Consider the following 19823-nt stretch of genomic DNA (forward strand, 5'->3'; position numbering starts at 1 on the left):
CCTGACCTCCACTAACTAGTGACCCGCCTGACCTCCACTAACTAGTGACCCGCTGACCTCCACTAACTAGTGAGCCACCTGACCTCCACTAACTAGTGACCCGCTGACCTCCACTAACTAGTGAGCCACCTGACCTCCACTAACTAGTGACCCGCTGACCTCCACTAACTAGTGACCCGCTGACCTCCACTAACTAGTGACCCACCTGATTTCCACTAACTAGTGACCCACCTGACAAATTCAGATTCTACAGAAGACAATAGAGTCATTATTCAGATCAATTCAGTTCAATGTTGTATCAATTGTGAAACACATCAAATGAGTCATTTTATGTGAAAAGTAACACTCATGATATATTTACTTTGGTCAGAAATTCAAAAACATTTTATACATGAAACAATCACGATTAATGTGTATTTTGTTCATTTTATTCAGTTCTAATTGATGAACTTTGAAACATTGATAATGTTTTTGAACTGAACTGAACTGAATCTGAATCAATCTGAATAATGACTCTGTTATGTTGTTAAAGCTTAAATTTGTTTCATAATTGATGAATTTTACAACTTTTTACAAATTTCCCTGTTCATTACTGCAAAGTTGCTTTGAAATAAACTATTCTATAAAGCGCTGTAGAAATAAAGGTTAATTATGAAATTATTTCAAATTTCATCTGTAAAGCAGCTCTACTGAAGACAAAAGGCATTATTTAGATCAATGCTGGTTCAGTTCAGTTCAAAAACAGTGTCATTGTTGCAAAGTTTGTCAATTATTAAACAATTTCAAGTCATTCTGTATATGAAACACTCATTATATATTTACTTTGGCCATTAATTAAAAAAACATATAAAAAAATATGAAATGGTATGATTTATACAGTATATGAAATAACCGTGTTAATTTGTATAATCCACAAATGTGTACCCAGACGTGAGCTAAACCTTACAAAATCTCAGAAAAACGTCCTTTGGGGGATTTACTTATTTGTGTGTGTGTGTGTGCGCATGTGTGCGTGTGTGTGTGTGTGTGTGTGTGTGTGCGCGTGTGTGTGAGTGAGTGTGTGAGTGAGAGTGTGTGTGAGTGAGTGAGTGTGTGTGTGTGTCTGTGTGTGCGTGTGTGTGTGTGTGTGTGTGTGTGTGAGTGAGTGTGTGTGTGTGTGTGTGTGTGAGTGTGTGTCAGTGGTCTCTCTGTCTCTGTGTATCGTGTCCCAGAATGCACTGGGTTCTTCCTCACTCATTATTAGTGTTGTCGTTTCTGGGAGAAGTGCTTGTTTTCCAGCAGCAGGTATCGGAGCTCAAATATCAGTCTGTCATTTTCTGTGAGGATTCTGAATGATTTCTGCTGCTCTGACATTTCTGTTGATCGATGCACAAGAATCAATGACTCGTTAGTCGTGTTTGAGTCCAGAAACCTCAGCGTCCTGCTAATGACTCGAGACCTTCACTCGAATCATCATCAGCATCTCGTTTATACTCTAAACTAACACTTGTATGAAACAAGCTCACAAATCACAATTCAAAATCAGGAGAAATGCCAATAAATGGACATTTAAGGAACAGTTCAACCAGGTCAGGTCATTAGAGATGCAGATGAGTTTGTTTCTTCATCAGGTTTGTAGAAATGTAGCACTGCATCAGTGTCTCAGCAATGGATGCTCTGCAGTGAATGGGTGCCGTCAGAATGAGAGTCCAAACAGCTGATAAAAACATCACAATAATCCACAGCACTCCAGTCCATCAGTTAACATCTGGAGAAGACAAAAGATGAAACACATCCAGCATTAAGACTCGGTGTATTTTAGTTAAAAGTGTCTTAATGCTGGATGTGTTTCAGCTTGTGTCTTCTCCAGATGTTAACTGATGGACTGGAGAGCTGTGGATTATTGTGATGTTTTTATCAGCTGTTTGGACTCTCATTCTGACGGCACCCATTCACTGCAGAGCATCCATTGCTGAGACACTGATGCAATGCTACATTTCTACAAATCTGTTCCCCAAACACAAACAACTATTCCTTTTAGGGTTTTTGGGCTGGAAACACTCTCTACATGTGAATGTAAACACAGGCCGTATTTGTGTTCATATCTCAGTGTTGCTGTTCAGGAGCTGGTTTCTCTGTCGTGAGGAACAGAAACCCTGCTGTGATCGTTAGTTAGACTGGTGACATTTATAGCATCTAGATGAACAACAACACATTCGGTGTAATAAGACATTTGAAGAAAACGCCATCTCAAGTTTCGTCTTCTATTTATTTCATGAATATTAATGAATGATGGCTTGACAGAGTTTTGCTCCCAGACCAGCAAAGATGATGATTGAGGAATCACGGTTTACTCTCAAGTCTGGATGTGTGAGTCCTGCGTTTATTACTCGTCTCAGTCGCTCTCAGACAGCAGGTGCAGGGCTAGAGAATCGAGAGAAACGCTGGAATCCCCTCCGGCCAGAGCTGTCTGGGTTGTTATCGGTCCGCATGATGCTGGATCTTTGGCTCAGGGCCGTTAGGAAGCGTCTCTAGAGGGAGAGACGGCTAAAGAAGAGCATTCTGGGAGGAAACGATGCTTCAGGACATGAACACTGCACCGTTTGAGCTGATCATTCAGAGGTCACAGACATGCAACTAGACGAGCAACCGCTGTGTGTGTGTGTGTGCAGGAGTGCTCAGATTATGCATGCACACACACACACACACACACACACATACACGCCTCAGGAGATGCTTGCTGACCTGTGTGTGTGTGTGTTTATGGTGCTGATGGCCAGAATAAACAATCAGATGCATGTGTATAATCTAGTGTGTGTGTGTGTGTGTGTGTGTGTGTGCAGAGCCCGGAGTAGCGCGAGCACTGACGTTCCTCCAGAGGCCTCAGAAGGTCACGGCTCTACAGGGCAGAGATGCGGTTCTAGAATGTTCCGCCTCCGGCTATCCCACCCCATCCTTCTACTGGATGAGAGGAGACGAGCTGATCCAGAGCAGGTGAGGAGAAACACATCACTGACACACCAGATCAGCACTAACATCATCATACACTGCTGCTGAATTACATTATATCTACATGGCTGCTTAACACTTTGGGGTCGGTAAGACTTTTTTAATGTTTTAAGAGTCAGAAAAGTCTCTTCTGCTCACCAAAGACTGCATTTATTTAATGAAAAATACATTGAAAACAGTGAAATATTATTATATTTGAAAATAACTGTTTTCTATGTGAATATGTTGTAAAATGTTATTTAATTATTTGGTCAAAGCTGATTTTTAGTCTCCAGTCTAACCTTTACAAGTCTTTACTGTCTAATAGTTTAATAAATAAAAGTATTAATTTCTTCAAACATCCTTAACATATGAACAATTTTCACTGTTGAAAGAGAATGTATATATGGCAATATCACTCTTGATTTGGGGAGATATATGTCATATATTAAATTTCCGTATGGACCTTTTGAATGGTTCTGTCGTGTATTTGATCACTAAACTCTAACATCAGCTGATCTGTATGTTAATAATCTTCTGTTATCGTCAGACGAGAGCAGCGACTCTATTTTCTCTTCATCTCTGCTGCGTCTGTCGAGTCTGATGGTGTTTCTGTGTCTGCTTCTCCGTCAGATCAAAGAAGTACTCTCTCCTGAGCGCCAGCAACCTTCTGATCAGCAGCGTCACAGACGACGACTCGGGAGCATACACCTGCGTTGCTCACAACAAACAGCAGAACATCTCCGCGCCCTGCGAGCTCTCCGTGCTCGGTGAGTTTATTCCTCGTTAATAACCCTCAGATCCGCAGAAGACACACACTCACTGCTGTAAAACAGATATATGTGACCCTGGAACACAAAACCAGTCTTAAGTGTCAATTTTGTGAAATTGAGATGTATACATCATCTGAAAGCTGAATAAATAATCTTTCCATTGATGTATGGTTTGTTAGGATAGTACAATATTTGAAAATCTGGAATCTGAGGGTGCAAAAAAATCTAAATATTGAGAAAATCATCTTTAAAGTTGTTCAAATGAAGTTCTTAGCAATGCATATTACTAATCAAACATTAAGTTTTGATATATTTACGGTAGGAAGTTTACAAAATATCTTCATGGAACATGATCTTTACTTAATATCCTAATGATTTGAGAGTTCCTCTGAAGCCCTCCACCTCCCCAGCTCCATCTGTATAGATCTGCTACGGGTTATTATATATGCTATTTGTGCAGCAGCAGCATGTCTTAAATACTCACAGAACTGTATTGCAGCAGCAGCAATAATCTACAAATTCTTTCTTTCTTTCTCATGTTTTGTTTGTTTGTTGAGATAATAGTTACATTTTTGCGCATAATTAATTGAAATGTTGTTGTGAGTTTGCCATGAATATACCCTTTGATGCTGATATGGTGTTATGGTTACGTTTATATTTGTTTATTTACCAGACACTTTTATCCAAAGTGACTCGCAAGTGAGGAATACAGCAAGCGATTCATCATAAAGAGGCAAATAAACACGAAGTGCTCATAATGCAGAGTTTCAGACATTGTTCAGAATAGTACTAAGCCTAAATAAATATATGAGGAATAAATGAATGAATTAATCCAGTCAGGTCGAGTCTCTTTAGCTCCAGTCCGTGTGGATGAACACGTTAATATTCATGTGTTGGTCTGAATGCAGGAGTTTGAGTTTGTGTGGGATTAAAGAGATTTCCAAGAAACTTCTGGAGAACCTTTGGTGAGAAACTCGCTCGTTTATTGATCTGATTCTCATTTCCATGAGTTTCATCTTCCTTTGTGAGATTCTCCGTTTGATCATTAGCTCTTTGAAATGTTTTTATTTTGCCCTCCATGTAAATTCTCTCTGTTCATAATCAGCTCTTATTACGTGAGATTTTCACAGCTTTCTGTGCTTTTGTAGCTGTTTAGCTCATCAAAGCAGAGGTTCAGATTCTGTGTTCTGATTGGACGCTGGTAAACACCTGTGATACATTATTCAACAGTTAGTTCTGTTCCTCAGATCTGATTGGCTGTTCATAAATCAGCTCAGGTTTCAGTGTTTGTGTTCAGTTTCTGATTTATTAATTGATTGATGCACAAAGTGTTAGTAAACCCCTCCAGCTTGTGTGTTAGTTACCAGTGCTTTAACCCCCTAACCAGACCAACTAAACCCCATCAGCACTGTTTCCGTCAGCTCTCTCTCATGCGGTGGATTTGACTCATCTCAGGTGTTCATGTTGAACAGAGAGTTTCTGGCCTTTAATCCAATTATAGAAGCACTGCAGGATATTTGACATCCAGTGGCGGCTGTATGATTATTATTCCAGCCTGTAAATCAAATAAAGCAGGCGTGTGAGAGGAGAGCAACAGTGCTCTGGAGACTCCTTCAGCAGAAATAAAGATGAATGTGGAGGAGAGCAGCTCAGATGGTCTGCTTTAGACACACACGTGCATTCAGTGAGTTTTTATGTATGTGGGTCAAAGAAGAAAAGGGTTTAAGCAGAAAAACAATAAGTGTAATACTGCTTTAAATTGTTGTTGTTCCCCCCAAAAAAAATTTAAAAGTTTTCTGTTTAATGTAATTGTATTTTTGTTTTGTTTTTCCGAGCAAAAAATAAATATGATACATTTTCCTCTGATTTACAGAAGAGACGCACTATAATGTCATTCAGTGTAACAATCTCGTCAGGCATATTTACAACAAAAATCAATTTATGACGTATTAAAAGACTAATTACTTTCACCCCAAATACTAATTAGCTGTAATTTTACATTTTTTAAATGTGCCACTATCCTAGGTTTCGCCCATTTGTCAGTAAGAATTTTTACTAATTTAAAACCCAAATAAAATGTAATATGCACACTTATTCTTTTATATATATTTTAATATGTGCAGGTCAGAATAAGCATGGTGTTATTGTGTGACAATGTAACATTATTTCAACCAAATTTTGACTTTTTTTTTGTTCTCCAAAAACAATTTTAAAACCTTAAAAGTCGACACTTTACTTACATTTAATGTGCTTTCTATGGACATAAAATCACTTTTGTACATTTCTTTTGATGCGGACATCTTAACGTCTTTGACCCATATATGCATGCATTTATTTTTGTAGTTAGTAGTTTTCGTACTTCAGCTTAAACTTATTTTCAGTTAGTCGCCAAGGCAAAAATTCTACTTTTTTTTCACTCAATATTTTATTTTATTTCAGCTTTATTTAAATTATCAAACTCAATTGTAGTTTTAGTTAACGATAGCAACACGGCCTGTCACAGAGAAGACGATGAACTCCAAACACAACCGAAACGTTATTAAAACAACTAGCAATTAAATTGATACAGTTTTAACAATTACATTCATATCAGTTTAAATCCTCTTTGGATGGTTACTTTGAATAAAACAATCTGAATAGTATTTTAAAATAACATATTGTTTAGTTGGGTAACTTTATTTTAAGGTGTCCTTGTTACACGTTACATGTACTTACTATTATAATAACAATAAATTATGCATAAGTACATGCAAGTAACCCTGAACCAAACCCTAATCCTAACCATAACCATACAATAAGTGCATGTAGTTAATTAATATTACTCAGTACTTAAATGTGTAATTACACTGTAACAAGGACACCTTAAAATAAAGTGTAACCTTTAGTTGTCATACATTATGCATACATATACATATCATAGAGGCATATAATTTAATGTACTGTTTTTACATTTTTTATTATTTTCATATTCAGTGATTTTTTTTCCCTCTATGCAAAAAGTTAATAAGTAATAATAAATGTATTAGTTTTTTAAAAAGGTAATGAATAATAATTTTAAAAATCATGTTGTGCTTTAAATTTTGCAACCTTATGTGAATGCTGAAGAAACCTTCCTATATACGTTTGTATTTCATTTCATTCAAATATTTCATTTCATTATTTATAATAAGCGCTCTCGAACCGAGAGCTTTCTGTGTGCGTGAGAGAACAGATGGAGTGTAGGAAACAGAAACGTACAGCAATTATTTCACACGACACCTGCGAATCCTTTAATTAAGCCTAAGTGTGGTGGTCAGAAACTTTCCAGCACTTTTAATTGGCTCCTCCGCCGCGCTTGAAGTGGAATATTCTGTGCATATGCTTTGGTGTTTTAGAGTTTTCCAGCTGATCTCCTGAGATGACGTTCAGTGAGACACTCAATACAAATATCAGCGTTTATTGAGTGCAATGATGCGTTAAAGGCACATTTCGTTAGACGTCATCTCTTCTCGTTATGTAATCAGATGCACTGAATGCACTGATTATTAGAATTTATTAGAAAATGTTTAAATCTGGTTTTTGATTAAAATGCATGAGTGTGATGAGTGCTTGCTGGCGGAGATAATTTTTTAATCATGAGTTTGTCGCTGCTTTTGCACACATATAGGTTTGCATGGATAGAAAGCTGAGAGAGGATGAGAAACGAGGATTCCTGAATGCACAGCTTTCATTTAACGAGCATTTATTGTTTTCAGCGTCTGTGATCATGTGAATCAAACCCGAAACCTTCAACCAAACACTCTGAAACTTTACAAACAGCATGGATTTGACATCTCTTGCCTCTTAAAGGTACAGTTCATCATTTGCTCCCTCAACCCTCATGTTGTTCAAACCTTTATGACTTGTTCTTCTGTGAATCACTAAAGGAGAAATGTTCCAGTGTTGTTTGGTTCCAAACGTACTTCTTTTGTTCTTTTGAAGAAATAAAGAGAGTCCGATGTGATTATAAATGTTTTATTCTTTTTTTTCTTCTTGATTATACGACTGTTAAGGGAACATTCCTTTTGATCATTTTGCAAGCATTAAAGGAACGTTACTTTAATGTTCTCTGAACGTTCTGAAACAAGCAGTAACAACTTTAGACACGTCAAACTAAAATGTTTCAGAAAAACGTTCCATGACCATGAATGATGTACAAGTACTGTTTTTGTGAACTCTGAATGAAGGTTGCATTAGTGTTACTGTAAAGCTGTTTTAGCGAGTGTGAGTGTCTCGTCTCTGTGCTGTAGTGATCTCACCTGTGTGTGTGTGTGATGTGTGTGTGTGTGTCCTGTGTGTGTGTGTGTGTGTGTCCAGTGTGTATGTGCGTGCGAGTGTGTGTATGAGTGTGTCTGTGTGTGACTCACGTTGGCGGGGTCATCTGGCTGCTTCTGTCCGTCTTCAGTCGTCTCCGGAGCAGTCGGCACTGAAACAGGCAGTAATGGAGAGCGGGCCTTCCCAGCCTGACCCAGCGAGGCCGTCTTCACCTGCGGTTTGGGTAAACTCCCACCTGTGAGCAGAGAAACACACAGAAAACATCAACACACGACTCATCATAGCCATTCAAGATACAGTGCACCCAAAAACACACATTCTGACATCACTCATCCTCAAACTGTGTGTGTGTGTGTGTGTGTGTGTGAGTGTGTCCTGTCTGTGAGGGGGTGTGTGTGTGTCCTGTGTGTGTGTGTGTGTGTGTGTGTGTGTGTGTGTGTGTCCTGTGTGTGTGTGTGTGTGTGTGACGTGTGTGTATGTGTCCTGTGTGTGTCCTGTGTGTGTCCTGTGTGTGTCCTGTGTGTGTCTGTGTGTCCTGTGTGTGTGTGTGTGTGTGTGGGGGGTGTGTGTGTGGGTGTGTGTGTGTGTGGGGGTGGGTGTGTGTGAGAGTGTGTGTGTGTGTGTGTGTGTGTGTGTGTGTGAGTGTGTGTGTGCGTGTGCGCGTGCGTGTGTGTGTGTGTGAGTGTGTGTCCAGGGCTTCAGCAGCAGATAATGAGACACACTGCTGGACTGCCCGGTGTGTTTTTGCTGCCAATCAGTTCACTCATGGTTGACTGGGAAAGAGGAGGAAACACAATCAGTGTATAAGTAGCAGTGACATAAGCCTGTAAGAGTCGGTTAGTTGATAGCTGCTCTCTGCTTTAACCAGCTCACATAATAATACTAACCATACAGCACAAACACTTCATGCCCTTTACAAACACAAATGTGATCATTACTGCACTCTCCTCCTACTGCTTTCAGCACTGATTATCACAATTCAAATATAGCTGTGATATTATGAAATATTATTCTAATATAAAACAGCTGTGTTCTATGTGAATCTCAGTTAAACTGTAATGTATTTCTGTGATGCGCAGCTGTATTTTCAGCATCATTACTCCAGTCTTCAGTGTCACATGATCTTCAGAAATCAGTATAATATGCTGATCTGCTGCTCAAGAAACATTTCTGATTATTATCAATGTTGAAAACAGTCGTGCTGCACAATATTTCTGTGGAAACCGTGATACATGTTATTTCTCAGGATTCACATTATATGCTTTCTGAAACATTATAAATATCTTCACTGTCACTTTTGATCAATTGAATGCATCCTTGATTAATAAAATTATAAATGTATCTTTTTCCACAAAATTATACATTGAATCCAACATTGATAATAATCAGAAATGTTTCTCGAGCAGCAGATCAGCATATTATACTGATTTCTGAAGATCATGTGACACTGAAGACTGGAGGAATGATGCTGAAAATACAGCTGCGCATCACAGAAATACATTACAGTTTAACACAGATTCACATAGAAAACAGCGGTTTTGCATTTTAATAATATTTTGCCATTTTTACTGTATTTTTGATCAAATAAATGCAGCCTTGGTGAGCAGAAGAGACTTTGTTAAAAAACTTTAACACGAGACTCCAGTGTTTCCGAGGCTCTTATACTGTGTGAGTGTGCAGGTTAATACTCCTAGATGACTAAACTAATTAGTGCTGAATGTGTATCACATGTTGTTATTTCTAGTGTGCACTAGCAAGTGTGCACTGACTGTAGTGATTGAAATGGGATTGTGGTTGTTAATACTGTGAAACGAGATTACCCGAAGGTTTGGGAAATCCAGCTACTCCAGCAAACACGGACGGACCGGGATTGAGATTACAGGAACAAAACCCTGACCCGCTTAACCGGATTAACCACACAAGCGACCCGTTCAGTGTAAATCACCATGATTATGATGACTGAATGAAATCAGCTTCAGTTTCTACTGAGCCATCTACACTATGGAGTCTAGTGTGCTGCCTAACTAGGGAGCATGTGAAGGAATCAGCAGTGCATTCAGGATAAGAATAAGTGTTTCAGATAATGAATGTTTGTTATTTCCTTATTTTCTCTCATTAGCCTCTTTAACGGTCCGGTTAATGATCTGAGATCACGTGAGTGGTCTGATGTTGCGTGTGTCAAGTCATGTACAGCTGATATTGATCATGTTAGTGTGTTTTGCATGCTCATGCAGTGATGTTCCCGTCAGATTATGATCTGTGACGAGGTCAGCATTGATGAGCTTCACGCTGTGCTCATTCAGAGAATCCAAAAACACACGACAGCCAGTCAAACCAGCGGCGGATCGGTCCCGCCGTCAGACAGCGCTCCTTCATTTCATCTGCAGGTTTATTATCAGCTGGAATCAGAGCTTCAGTCACACACACGTGATGCTGGGAGTGTTTACCGTTGATACAGATTACAGTAGAAATGATCACAGACACTGAAGATACGCTGTGTTTAGATGATGTTATGATGAACATCACACACACACCTGTAGATCAGATCCTTCAACAGCATTTCTGGAAATATTACAGGTTTAACACAATATAATATATTTTGAAATTTTTTTTGTGTATATATTGTTGCAATATTATTGTTAATATTAATGTAATTCTGATCTGCAGGGCTCACAGAGATGTTTCACACTCAGACGTGTCACAGCACATTAACATACACGAAACAGAGTGTATGTGTGAGAGTGTGTGTGTGTGTGTGTGGTCTGTTGTGTGTGTGTGTGTGTGTGTATGTGTGTGTGTTGGGCAGAGGTCACACGAGGGACAAAGCATTAGAGCAGGTTTAGTAAAGCTTAACTAGGATGATTGGAGAGATTACTGCTCTTCACGGCCCACGCTGCACTTTCATGATGCTGGAACATCAGAAACTCACTAAAACTGATTTTAATTCTGACATAAGTGTTAATCCTGTTCCATTCACATATTAAACCTCAGTGAGAGAGAGAGAGTGAGAGAGAGAGAGAGAGAGTGTGTGTGAGTGTGTGTGTGTGTGTGTGTGTCTGTGTCTGTGTGTCTGTGTGTCTGTCTGTGTGTCTGTGTCTGTGTGTGTTTGTGTGTGTCTGTGTCTGTGTCTGTGTCTGTGTCTGTGTGTGTGTGTGTCTGTGTGTGTGTGTGTCTGTGTGTGAGCAGAGCTGTTCTTTGATTCTAATACCTCTCCTTTCATCACTTGACATCATTAGGTCGTTCAGATCGTGTTGTTTGTGTTCGTTCAGGTGTTGAGAATGAATCGCTCTATAGACAGATGCTTTCACACCGACATGAAGCCATCAGGTCAAACGCTTCCCATCAGCCTCTGCTCCATTTATAGATGGGAGTTGGATACATATATTATTATTGTAATAGTTTTTATTTTTATATTTTCCATTGTAATTTTCATTTTAGTTCAAATTTTCGAAATTTTGTGTGCCTTTATCTTTTATTTTTATATGGCTGAATAGTTTTTTAATTATAATTTTTTTATTTCAGTTATTTCAGTTTGGTTAATTTAGTTCAAATTAAACTGATAAATGATAAAAATCTCATTTTGAGAGATGCATATATTTTTTTTAATGTATTTATTCCAGTTAACATTTACTATATTTAAAAACAAACAAAGATGTTTTAGTTTTAATTTTAGTTACCTATATGTATGCACACTAAAAATACAGTAAAAATCTTAAAAAATTTAATTTTAAATAATTCTCTGATTAATAGAAAGTTCAAAAGAACAAAATAGAAAATGTCTTTACTGTCACTTTTGATCAGTTTAATTCAGCTTTGATCTGAAGAACACAAAATAACATATTATAGTTTTTCAGACTCTCAAAATATCCTCTTTTGAGTCGCGCAGAACAAACGTCATACAGGTTTGAGCGACATGATGATTTCTGTGTGAACTGTCCCTTTAAGAAGCATCTTCCCGCTCCTCTGAGTCTCCTAATGTTTCAGAAGTGTGTTTGATTTCATTATATGCTGTAATTGAGTATGTTGAGAGCATCATCACTGCGGTTTGGGGGTTTTTAACCCGTTGTAATTGGTGAGTTAGTTCAAACCCGCTTTAATGGCATTCATTTGGGTTTAATTAGTGCAATACAGCGCAGATAAACAGTGATTTACTTAAAGGCATAGCTGACCCAAAAATGAACATGTGCTGTAAATGTGTTCACCATCAGTTCATCTGAGATCAGGATGAGTGTGTTTCTTCATCAGGTTTGGAGAAATGTAGCACTGCATCAGTGTCTCAGCAGTGGATGCTCTGCAGTGAATGGGTGCCGTCAGAATGAGAGTCCAAACAGCTGATAAAAACATCACAATAATCCACAGCACTCCAGTCCATCAGTTAACATCTGGAGAAGACAAAAGCTGAAACACATCCAGCATTAAGATGTTTTTTAATTTCAAACAATGCAGTGGCCTCGCTTATTCTCTTAGAATTGGAACAATTAAAATTAAATTAAGTTAAAAGTTAAGTTATCCTTTGTTTTCCAGTGAAAATGGCAAAAGATTCTTAAATCAAGACACGTTTGGTTTCAGAAAACAGGGCTCCTCATCTTCTGTCATTTTGCTTCTCAAGTATCTTGATTTAGATTCAGAAGTTTAGATAACGAGAGTAAAAATCATTTTTTGCAGTGTGATTTCAAAGGAAAAGACTGACTGACATGTAAAAGAGCTCAGTTGTTTTTACATGCTGTTGTGGTGCATGTTTATGTGAAAACTATGGCATAAAAACAAAGAAGGTCATTGTGACATTTTAAGCTCATAATTCTTAGCTTTTTCCCTGAAAATGGCAGGTTTATGCCTTAGAGTTGCAGTTTAAACTCATAATTGTGAGCTTGCGTCTTGCAATCCTGCCAGAATTCTGACTTTACCTCTCGCAATTCTGTTTTTTTTTTTCACCATGAAAAAAATAAATAAAATAAAAAAAAAATGTAAAAGAATGACTTTTTCCCCCACTTAGAATTAGGAGGGGGAAAGTCTGAATCATGTGAAATAAAGTCACAATTACTTTGTAAAATATGTTTTATTGTGGTTCAAACTCAGTTTCTGTGGCGGTGGAGCTGGTTTGTCAGATGTAATGAACTGAAATAGTTTCTCAGACGAGTGCGTGTGGTTTGAGTTCAGAGGGAATATTCTCATGTGTGTCTGTGTTTGTGTTTGTCTGAGTCTGTCAGAGGAGCACAGAGGCTCTGATCTTATTCGTCTGATCTCTGGCTCTCTGCATCCGTTTGTTTGTGTTTTTCAGACTGAAGGATAGTTTCGTTCCTTAACCAGTCATGTTAAGCATCTTAACTAGTTATGGGTTTCACCATCATGTGTAACCGTACATCAGATATAAGCAGTTGAAGAGGCTGCTGGTTTCTGAGTGCACTTAGTAGACGACACACTTCTTCATTACCTCCACGGTTAGACAGCACTCACAAGAATTCTAAAATATTAATATGATAATCAAAAGTATCAGTGCAGCTTTATTGAATTTGTTTCAACAATTCAGTCATTATAATTTAAGTAAATAATTGTCAATATTTATTTTACTGAATATTATGAATAATAATAATTGTTGTTGTTGTTATTATTATTATTATTATTAAAATGAATTTTTTTTATTTTGAATGATATATAATTAAAAAATATTATTATTTTTATTATTTAATTATAAATGAATAATTATCAATAATTCAATATTTATTTTACTCAATAATAATAATAATAATATAATAATAATAATAATAATTGTTATTATTATTATTATTATTAAAATGAATGTTTTATTTTGAATTATATATAATTAAAAATTATTATTATTATTTAATTATCAATGAATAATTATCAATAATTCAATGTTTATTTTACTCAATAATAATAATAATAATATTAAAATAAATGTGCATATAAAATAATAATAATAATATATTTAATATGATTGTTTGAGCCTGTCTTAAAGCATCATCTCCATCTGTTTCCAGTATATTTTGATAGAAGAAATGAAAAATAAAAATATAAGCATCTAAATGATCAAATCAACATTAAGATCATTCAAGTTTTTGTCATTTTCAGTAATTACCAATATTTTAAAAATAAATTATTTTTGAAAATAGATATGAACTCAGCTGAGCTCAATGCATATGTGTAGTATTGTGTAATGAATATGAATGAACATGATATTTTGAAAAGGAATATTTTAATGTTGGGTGATTTTCAATAATAACTCATATGGTCTCGTTCTGCTGTGGTTTGTTTCTGGCTCTTCTGCAGCGTGGACAAACATCACAAACCCATCTCATTCCAATCAGGCCGATGCTGGCCGTCTGAAGATGAGCGTTCAGACTATTATTGAGATGAGGCCGATCAATACGTCATTTTCCTGCTGAAATGAGCCTTTCGTTCTCTGCAGTCTGTGTTTTGACTTTATTCATGACATCCGTCCATCTGCACCATCTCAGCTCGTTTAACGCTTTAATGATGTGTGTGGATCTGCATCTCAGGTTAAGCTGCTCCGCTGTGGCTGCAGATTTGACCGGATTATGTTGATTTATTAGCTGAGTTTGATTTATGTGAAGCAGGAGTTCAGATCCTCTGTCTGCTGCTGATATGTTCATATTTCAGACGGCTGTGTCAGTCTCCTCACACGAGCGCTCATATAAACACTACAGTCAGCCGTCTGCGGTCTACATAGTCTGCTGCCTTCTGAGGGAGCGTCCTCACTGCAGTGGACACTCAGAAGTGAGCGATTTGAAGCACTCTACAAAGGCAACTTACAAATTAGAAATGCAACAAACTTTTATTTTATTTTATTATTTTCAGTTTATCTAAAGCGACTTACAATTGAGGAATACAGCAGTTAATATACGGTATATTATATTTCATGCACATTTACATTTCTTCATTTAACAGACAAATGAGGAAAACTACAAAGCATCAGACATGGAATGAAAGACTCAAATCCTAATAGATTCCTCTAGAGTTTGATGATGGCACTAATGCAGATGCGTGTGATGATCCTGTGATGTTTATGGTGTCTCTCTCTCTCTGTTCTCAGTGCCTCCTCAGTTCCTCAGCTACCCGTCGAACACGTATGCGTATGAAAGCACGGACATCGAGATGGAGTGTGCCGTGACGGGAAACCCGCAGCCCACCGTCCGCTGGGTGAAGAACGGAGAGGCCGTCATTCCCAGCGACTACTTCCAGATCGTGGTGAGAAATACAGCTAGTGTTTCAGAATCAGGAGGACGTTTGTTTGGTTCACATCACTAGGATTAGAATTTACATTTAGTCGTTAGCAGACGCTTTTATCCAAAGCGGACAATGAAGCAATCAAAATCAACAAAAGAGCTATAATATGCAAGTGCTATAACACGTCTCAGCTAGCTTAACACAGTACACGTAGAATTCATTCATTCCTGTTTATTTATTTGTTTGTTCCTTTCTTATTCATTCACTGGTTCTCATGCATTTATTTATTCATTTATTTTTATTAATTCAGTCATTCATCATCATCATCATCCTCTATTTATTTATTTATGTATTTATAATTCATATATTTTAATTATTAATTTGTATGTATTCATTCATGTTTATTTATTTTTATTATTAATTATATCATTTTTATTTTAATGTATTACTTTTATTCATATTGAAATATCTTACGAGAAATGTATTGTTAGTTTTTTTGTAGTTTTCTCTCTCTCTCTCTGTAATGTGCTGATATATCATAAGTGCATGAGCCCATTTAAGCTCATATGTGAGAAGCTCCTGAAGTCTGATGATTGTCCCGTGTGTGGTCTGCAGGAGGGCGGTCATCTCCAGATTCTGGGTCTGGTTCGCTCAGACGAGGGTTTCTATCAGTGTATCGCTGAGAACGAAGCGGGAAACAGTCAGGCGATGGCTCAACTCATCCTGCTGCAGCCCGGTAAGATCCAACACACTCATATGCTGACCTGTGAGCATCCTTCATCTGCGAGCTTGCACACGCAGTGTGTGTGTGTGTGTGCGTGCGTGCGTGCGTGTGTGTGTGTGTGTGTGTGTGAGAGAGTGAGTGTGTGAGTGGGTGTGTGTGTGTGTGTGTGCGCGCGAGAGTGTGTGTGTGTGTGTGTGTGTGTGTGCGTGCGAGAGAGAGAGTGTGTGTGTGTGTGCGTGCGAGAGAGAGAGTGTGTGTGTGTGTGCGTGCGAGAGAGAGAGTGTGTGTGTGTGTGCGTGCGAGAGAGAGAGTGTGTGTGTGTGTGCGTGCGAGAGAGAGAGTGTGTGTGTGTGTGCGTGCGAGAGAGAGAGTGTGTGTGTGTGTGCGTGCGAGAGAGAGAGTGTGTGTGTGTGTGCGTGCGAGAGAGAGAGTGTGTGTGTGTGTGCGTGCGAGAGAGAGAGTGTGTGTGTGTGTGCGTGCGAGAGAGAGAGTGTGTGTGTGTGTGTGTGCGTGCGAGAGAGAGAGTGTGTGTGTGTGCGTGTGAGAAAGCATTTGTTTCATAGGACGTGCATTTGTGAGGTTTAGTCTTGAGGATATGTGTGATCTCTGAGAGATTTCCCAGAATGCCATGCTGTGCGTGTAGAGCACTGATCCAGGGCTTTATCTGAAGAGAGACAGTGATGTAGAGATGATGTTCTGCTGGTGTTCAAATGAGTGTGAGATTCTGTCTAAACCTGCCGTGACTGTCATACGGAACGACTGCTTTCTGCTTATATACACCGATGCATTAGGAAGCTCCGCCTCCAGTCTAATTTCATTGGTCAGCCAAGTTTCTGCCAAAATACCACAATTACCACCAGGGTTGGGGAAAGTTAAAAGTAATGCATTACAATATTGCATTACTCCTTAAAAAGGTAACGAATTACATTACTTAGTTACTATTATGAAAAGTAATGTGTTACGTTACTTTCGCATTACTTTTTAAACCTGGGCTTGCTTGATTGTTTTTAATATAAAAAGTTGTATTTTTAGCTATTGTAAAAGCCCTTTGACACCAAAGGTGAAATGAATACGCCTCAGGCTGAAGGAAATGTAAATTCACATATTTAATTAATTGCATGTTTACCTCATATTCCTGAGGTTTGCATTTGACTGTTTTTATTGATTTTGAGGAATACTGAATCTATTTTTGTGCATGTTCACACAGCGCACACAACGCCTCTGCACTCACTCCTCAACACGAGAGCTCCCATTCAATACATGGGAAACAAAGTAACTTGCATTAGTTATTTTCTTGTTAATTAAAAACTAATGCATTACTTTACTAGTTACTTGTAATGCGCCCAACACTGGTTACTACTGTTTATTACATTTACATGTATTCCTTTATGTCTTTGTGAGTGTGCGTGTGTGTGTGTGTGCGTGCGTGCGTGTGTGTGTGTGTGTTTGTGTTACTGATCCGACACACACACACACACATGCACGCACGCACGCACGCACACACACACACACACACACACACTGAGGTAGTTAAGCGCTGCGTCACATGCTGATTTCCTCCAGCTTATGTGTTTATGGGCCTGTAACAACTCGCTTTCTGCAGGGCTTTCATCATGTTCGTCATGATTTTGAGGGTTTGGGAGCAGACATGTGATATTTCTATGTTAGTTACTTCACTTGTCAGTAGAAATTATAATAGTTAGAATGCATTAAATGAATCATAAGGCAATAAAGACATTTATAATGTTTCAAAATATTTATATTTCAAATAAATGCTGTTCTTTTGAACTTTCTATTTCACGGTTTCCACAAAAATATTGTGCAGCACAACTGTTTTTAACATTGATAATAATCAGAAATGTTCCTTGAGCAGCAAATCAGCATATTATACTGATTTCTGAAGATCATGTGACACTGAAGACTGGAGGAATGATGCTGAAAATACAGCTGCGCATCACAGAAATACATTACAGTTTAACAGAAATTCACACAGAAAACAGCAGTTTGAAATTGTAAAAATATTTCACTTTGACCGTATTTTTGATCAAATAAATGCAGCTTTGTTGAGCAGAAGAGACTTCTTTCAGAAACATTACAAAATGTTACCGACCTCAAACTTTTGAACGGTAGTATTTATTTCAAAATATACCAGAATATATTGCTAATATAGAAGTTTTAAACAATTTGTCGCTGTATTAAGTGAAGTTGAACCTCAAACTTTCCTTTAAAGTGACTGCAAACATCTGCTGTGAAACACACTGATATATGCACGCACGTACAGCATTGGTGTGTGTTTGTGGGAGGTTTGGGATCAATCTGTCTGCCGCTAATGCAACTTCTGCCAAAAACCATCTGCTGTTGATAAAAGTCTCCCACAGAAATGTGAGAAGATTAAAAATACCTGAATCACAATGTCATGTCAATCAAAAAACTATTAGCGGCAGTTTGAAACTCAAGCGAAGGTTTTAATTAAGCAAGAATGAGAGTAAAACTCTGTGGTTCCTCTGCGGTTCCTACTGTTTTAATCACGGATCCCTGCGGTAAACATCGCAGACGGCGCCTGCATTCACTGTGCAGAAACAGCAGTTACCATGGCACGACTGCCACACGAGCAGAGCTGTGATTTTTAACTGGGTTTATGAGAGCTTGGTGTTCAGACGTCCCATAATGCCAGTAGAGAGACACTCGCAGTCTCATTAATGCTGTCAGCACTTAACAAAAGCACTATAGAGTTAAGCATCACACACTCTATTAAATTCAATAGCTGTCCTGACAGACACACAAAAACTGCTCTCTATGGAGCCTGAGTGTAAACTCAATCCATCCCAGATTAATTGGGACAAGGATGAGACCAGAGGAGATGATCTGAGACGAGGATGAGACCAGAGGAGACAATCTGAGATGAAAATGAGACCGGAGAAGATGATTTGAGACAAGGGTGAGACCAGAGGAGACGCTCTGAGATGAGGGTGAGACCAGAGGAGACACTCTGACACGAGGTTGAGACCAGAGGAGATGCTGTGAGACAAGGGTGAAACCAGAGGAGACGCTCTGAGACAAGAATGGGACCAGAGCAGACACTGTGAGACAAGGCTGACACAAGAGGAGACGCTATGAGACTAGGATGATACTGTGAGATGAGGATGAGACCAGAGGAGATGCTGTGAGATGAGGATGAGACCAGAGGAGATGCTGTGAGACGAGGATGCGACCAGAGGAGACACTCTGACATGAGGATGACACCAGAGGAGACACTCTGAGACTAGGATGAGTCCAGAGGAGAAACTGTGAGACGAGGATGACACCAGAGGAGACACTGAAGAGATCAGAGGAGACGCTCTGCGATGAGGATGAGACCAGAGGAGACGCTGTGAGATGATGGGGAGTCCAGAGGAGACACTGTGAGACGAGGATGACACCAGAGGAGACACTGATGAGACCAGAGGAGATGCTCTGATACCTGATGAGACACTGCGAGATGAGGATGAGACCAGAGGAGACACTGTGAGACGAGGATGAGACCAGAGGAGACACTGATGAGACCAGAGGAGATGCTCTGATACCTGATGAGACACTGTGAGATGAGGATGAGACCAGAGGAGACACTGATGAGACAGGATGAGACCAGAGGAGATGCTGTGAGACGAGGATGCGACCAGAGGAGACACTCTGACATGAGGATGACACCAGAGGAGACACTCTGAGACTAGGATGAGTCCAGAGGAGAAACTGTGAGACGAGGATGACACCAGAGGAGACACTGAAGAGATCAGAGGAGACGCTCTGCGATGAGGATGAGACCAGAGGAGACGCTGTGAGATGATGGGGAGTCCAGAGGAGACACTGTGAGACGAGGATGA

General features: G+C 38.8%; 1 protein-coding gene across 1 annotated transcript in view; it reads left to right on the top strand.

Moving 5' to 3' along the window:
* Positions 1 to 18843, top strand: part of LOC107558060 (netrin receptor DCC-like) — an 84874-nt gene extending 66031 nt beyond the window's left edge. The window contains exons 4-8 of the mRNA XM_016241671.1: positions 2823 to 2973; positions 3601 to 3737; positions 15106 to 15260; positions 15855 to 15975; positions 18728 to 18843. Coding sequence (XP_016097157.1) covers positions 2823 to 2973; positions 3601 to 3737; positions 15106 to 15260; positions 15855 to 15975; positions 18728 to 18843 — 680 coding nt within the window. The remainder of the gene's footprint in view (positions 1 to 2822; positions 2974 to 3600; positions 3738 to 15105; positions 15261 to 15854; positions 15976 to 18727) is intronic.
* Positions 18844 to 19823: the final 980 nt, after the last annotated feature.

Source organism: Sinocyclocheilus grahami, unplaced genomic scaffold (genome assembly GCF_001515645.1).
Source record: "Sinocyclocheilus grahami isolate Dianchi unplaced genomic scaffold, SAMN03320097.WGS_v1.1 scaffold631.1, whole genome shotgun sequence".
NCBI lineage: Eukaryota > Metazoa > Chordata > Actinopteri > Cypriniformes > Cyprinidae > Sinocyclocheilus > Sinocyclocheilus grahami.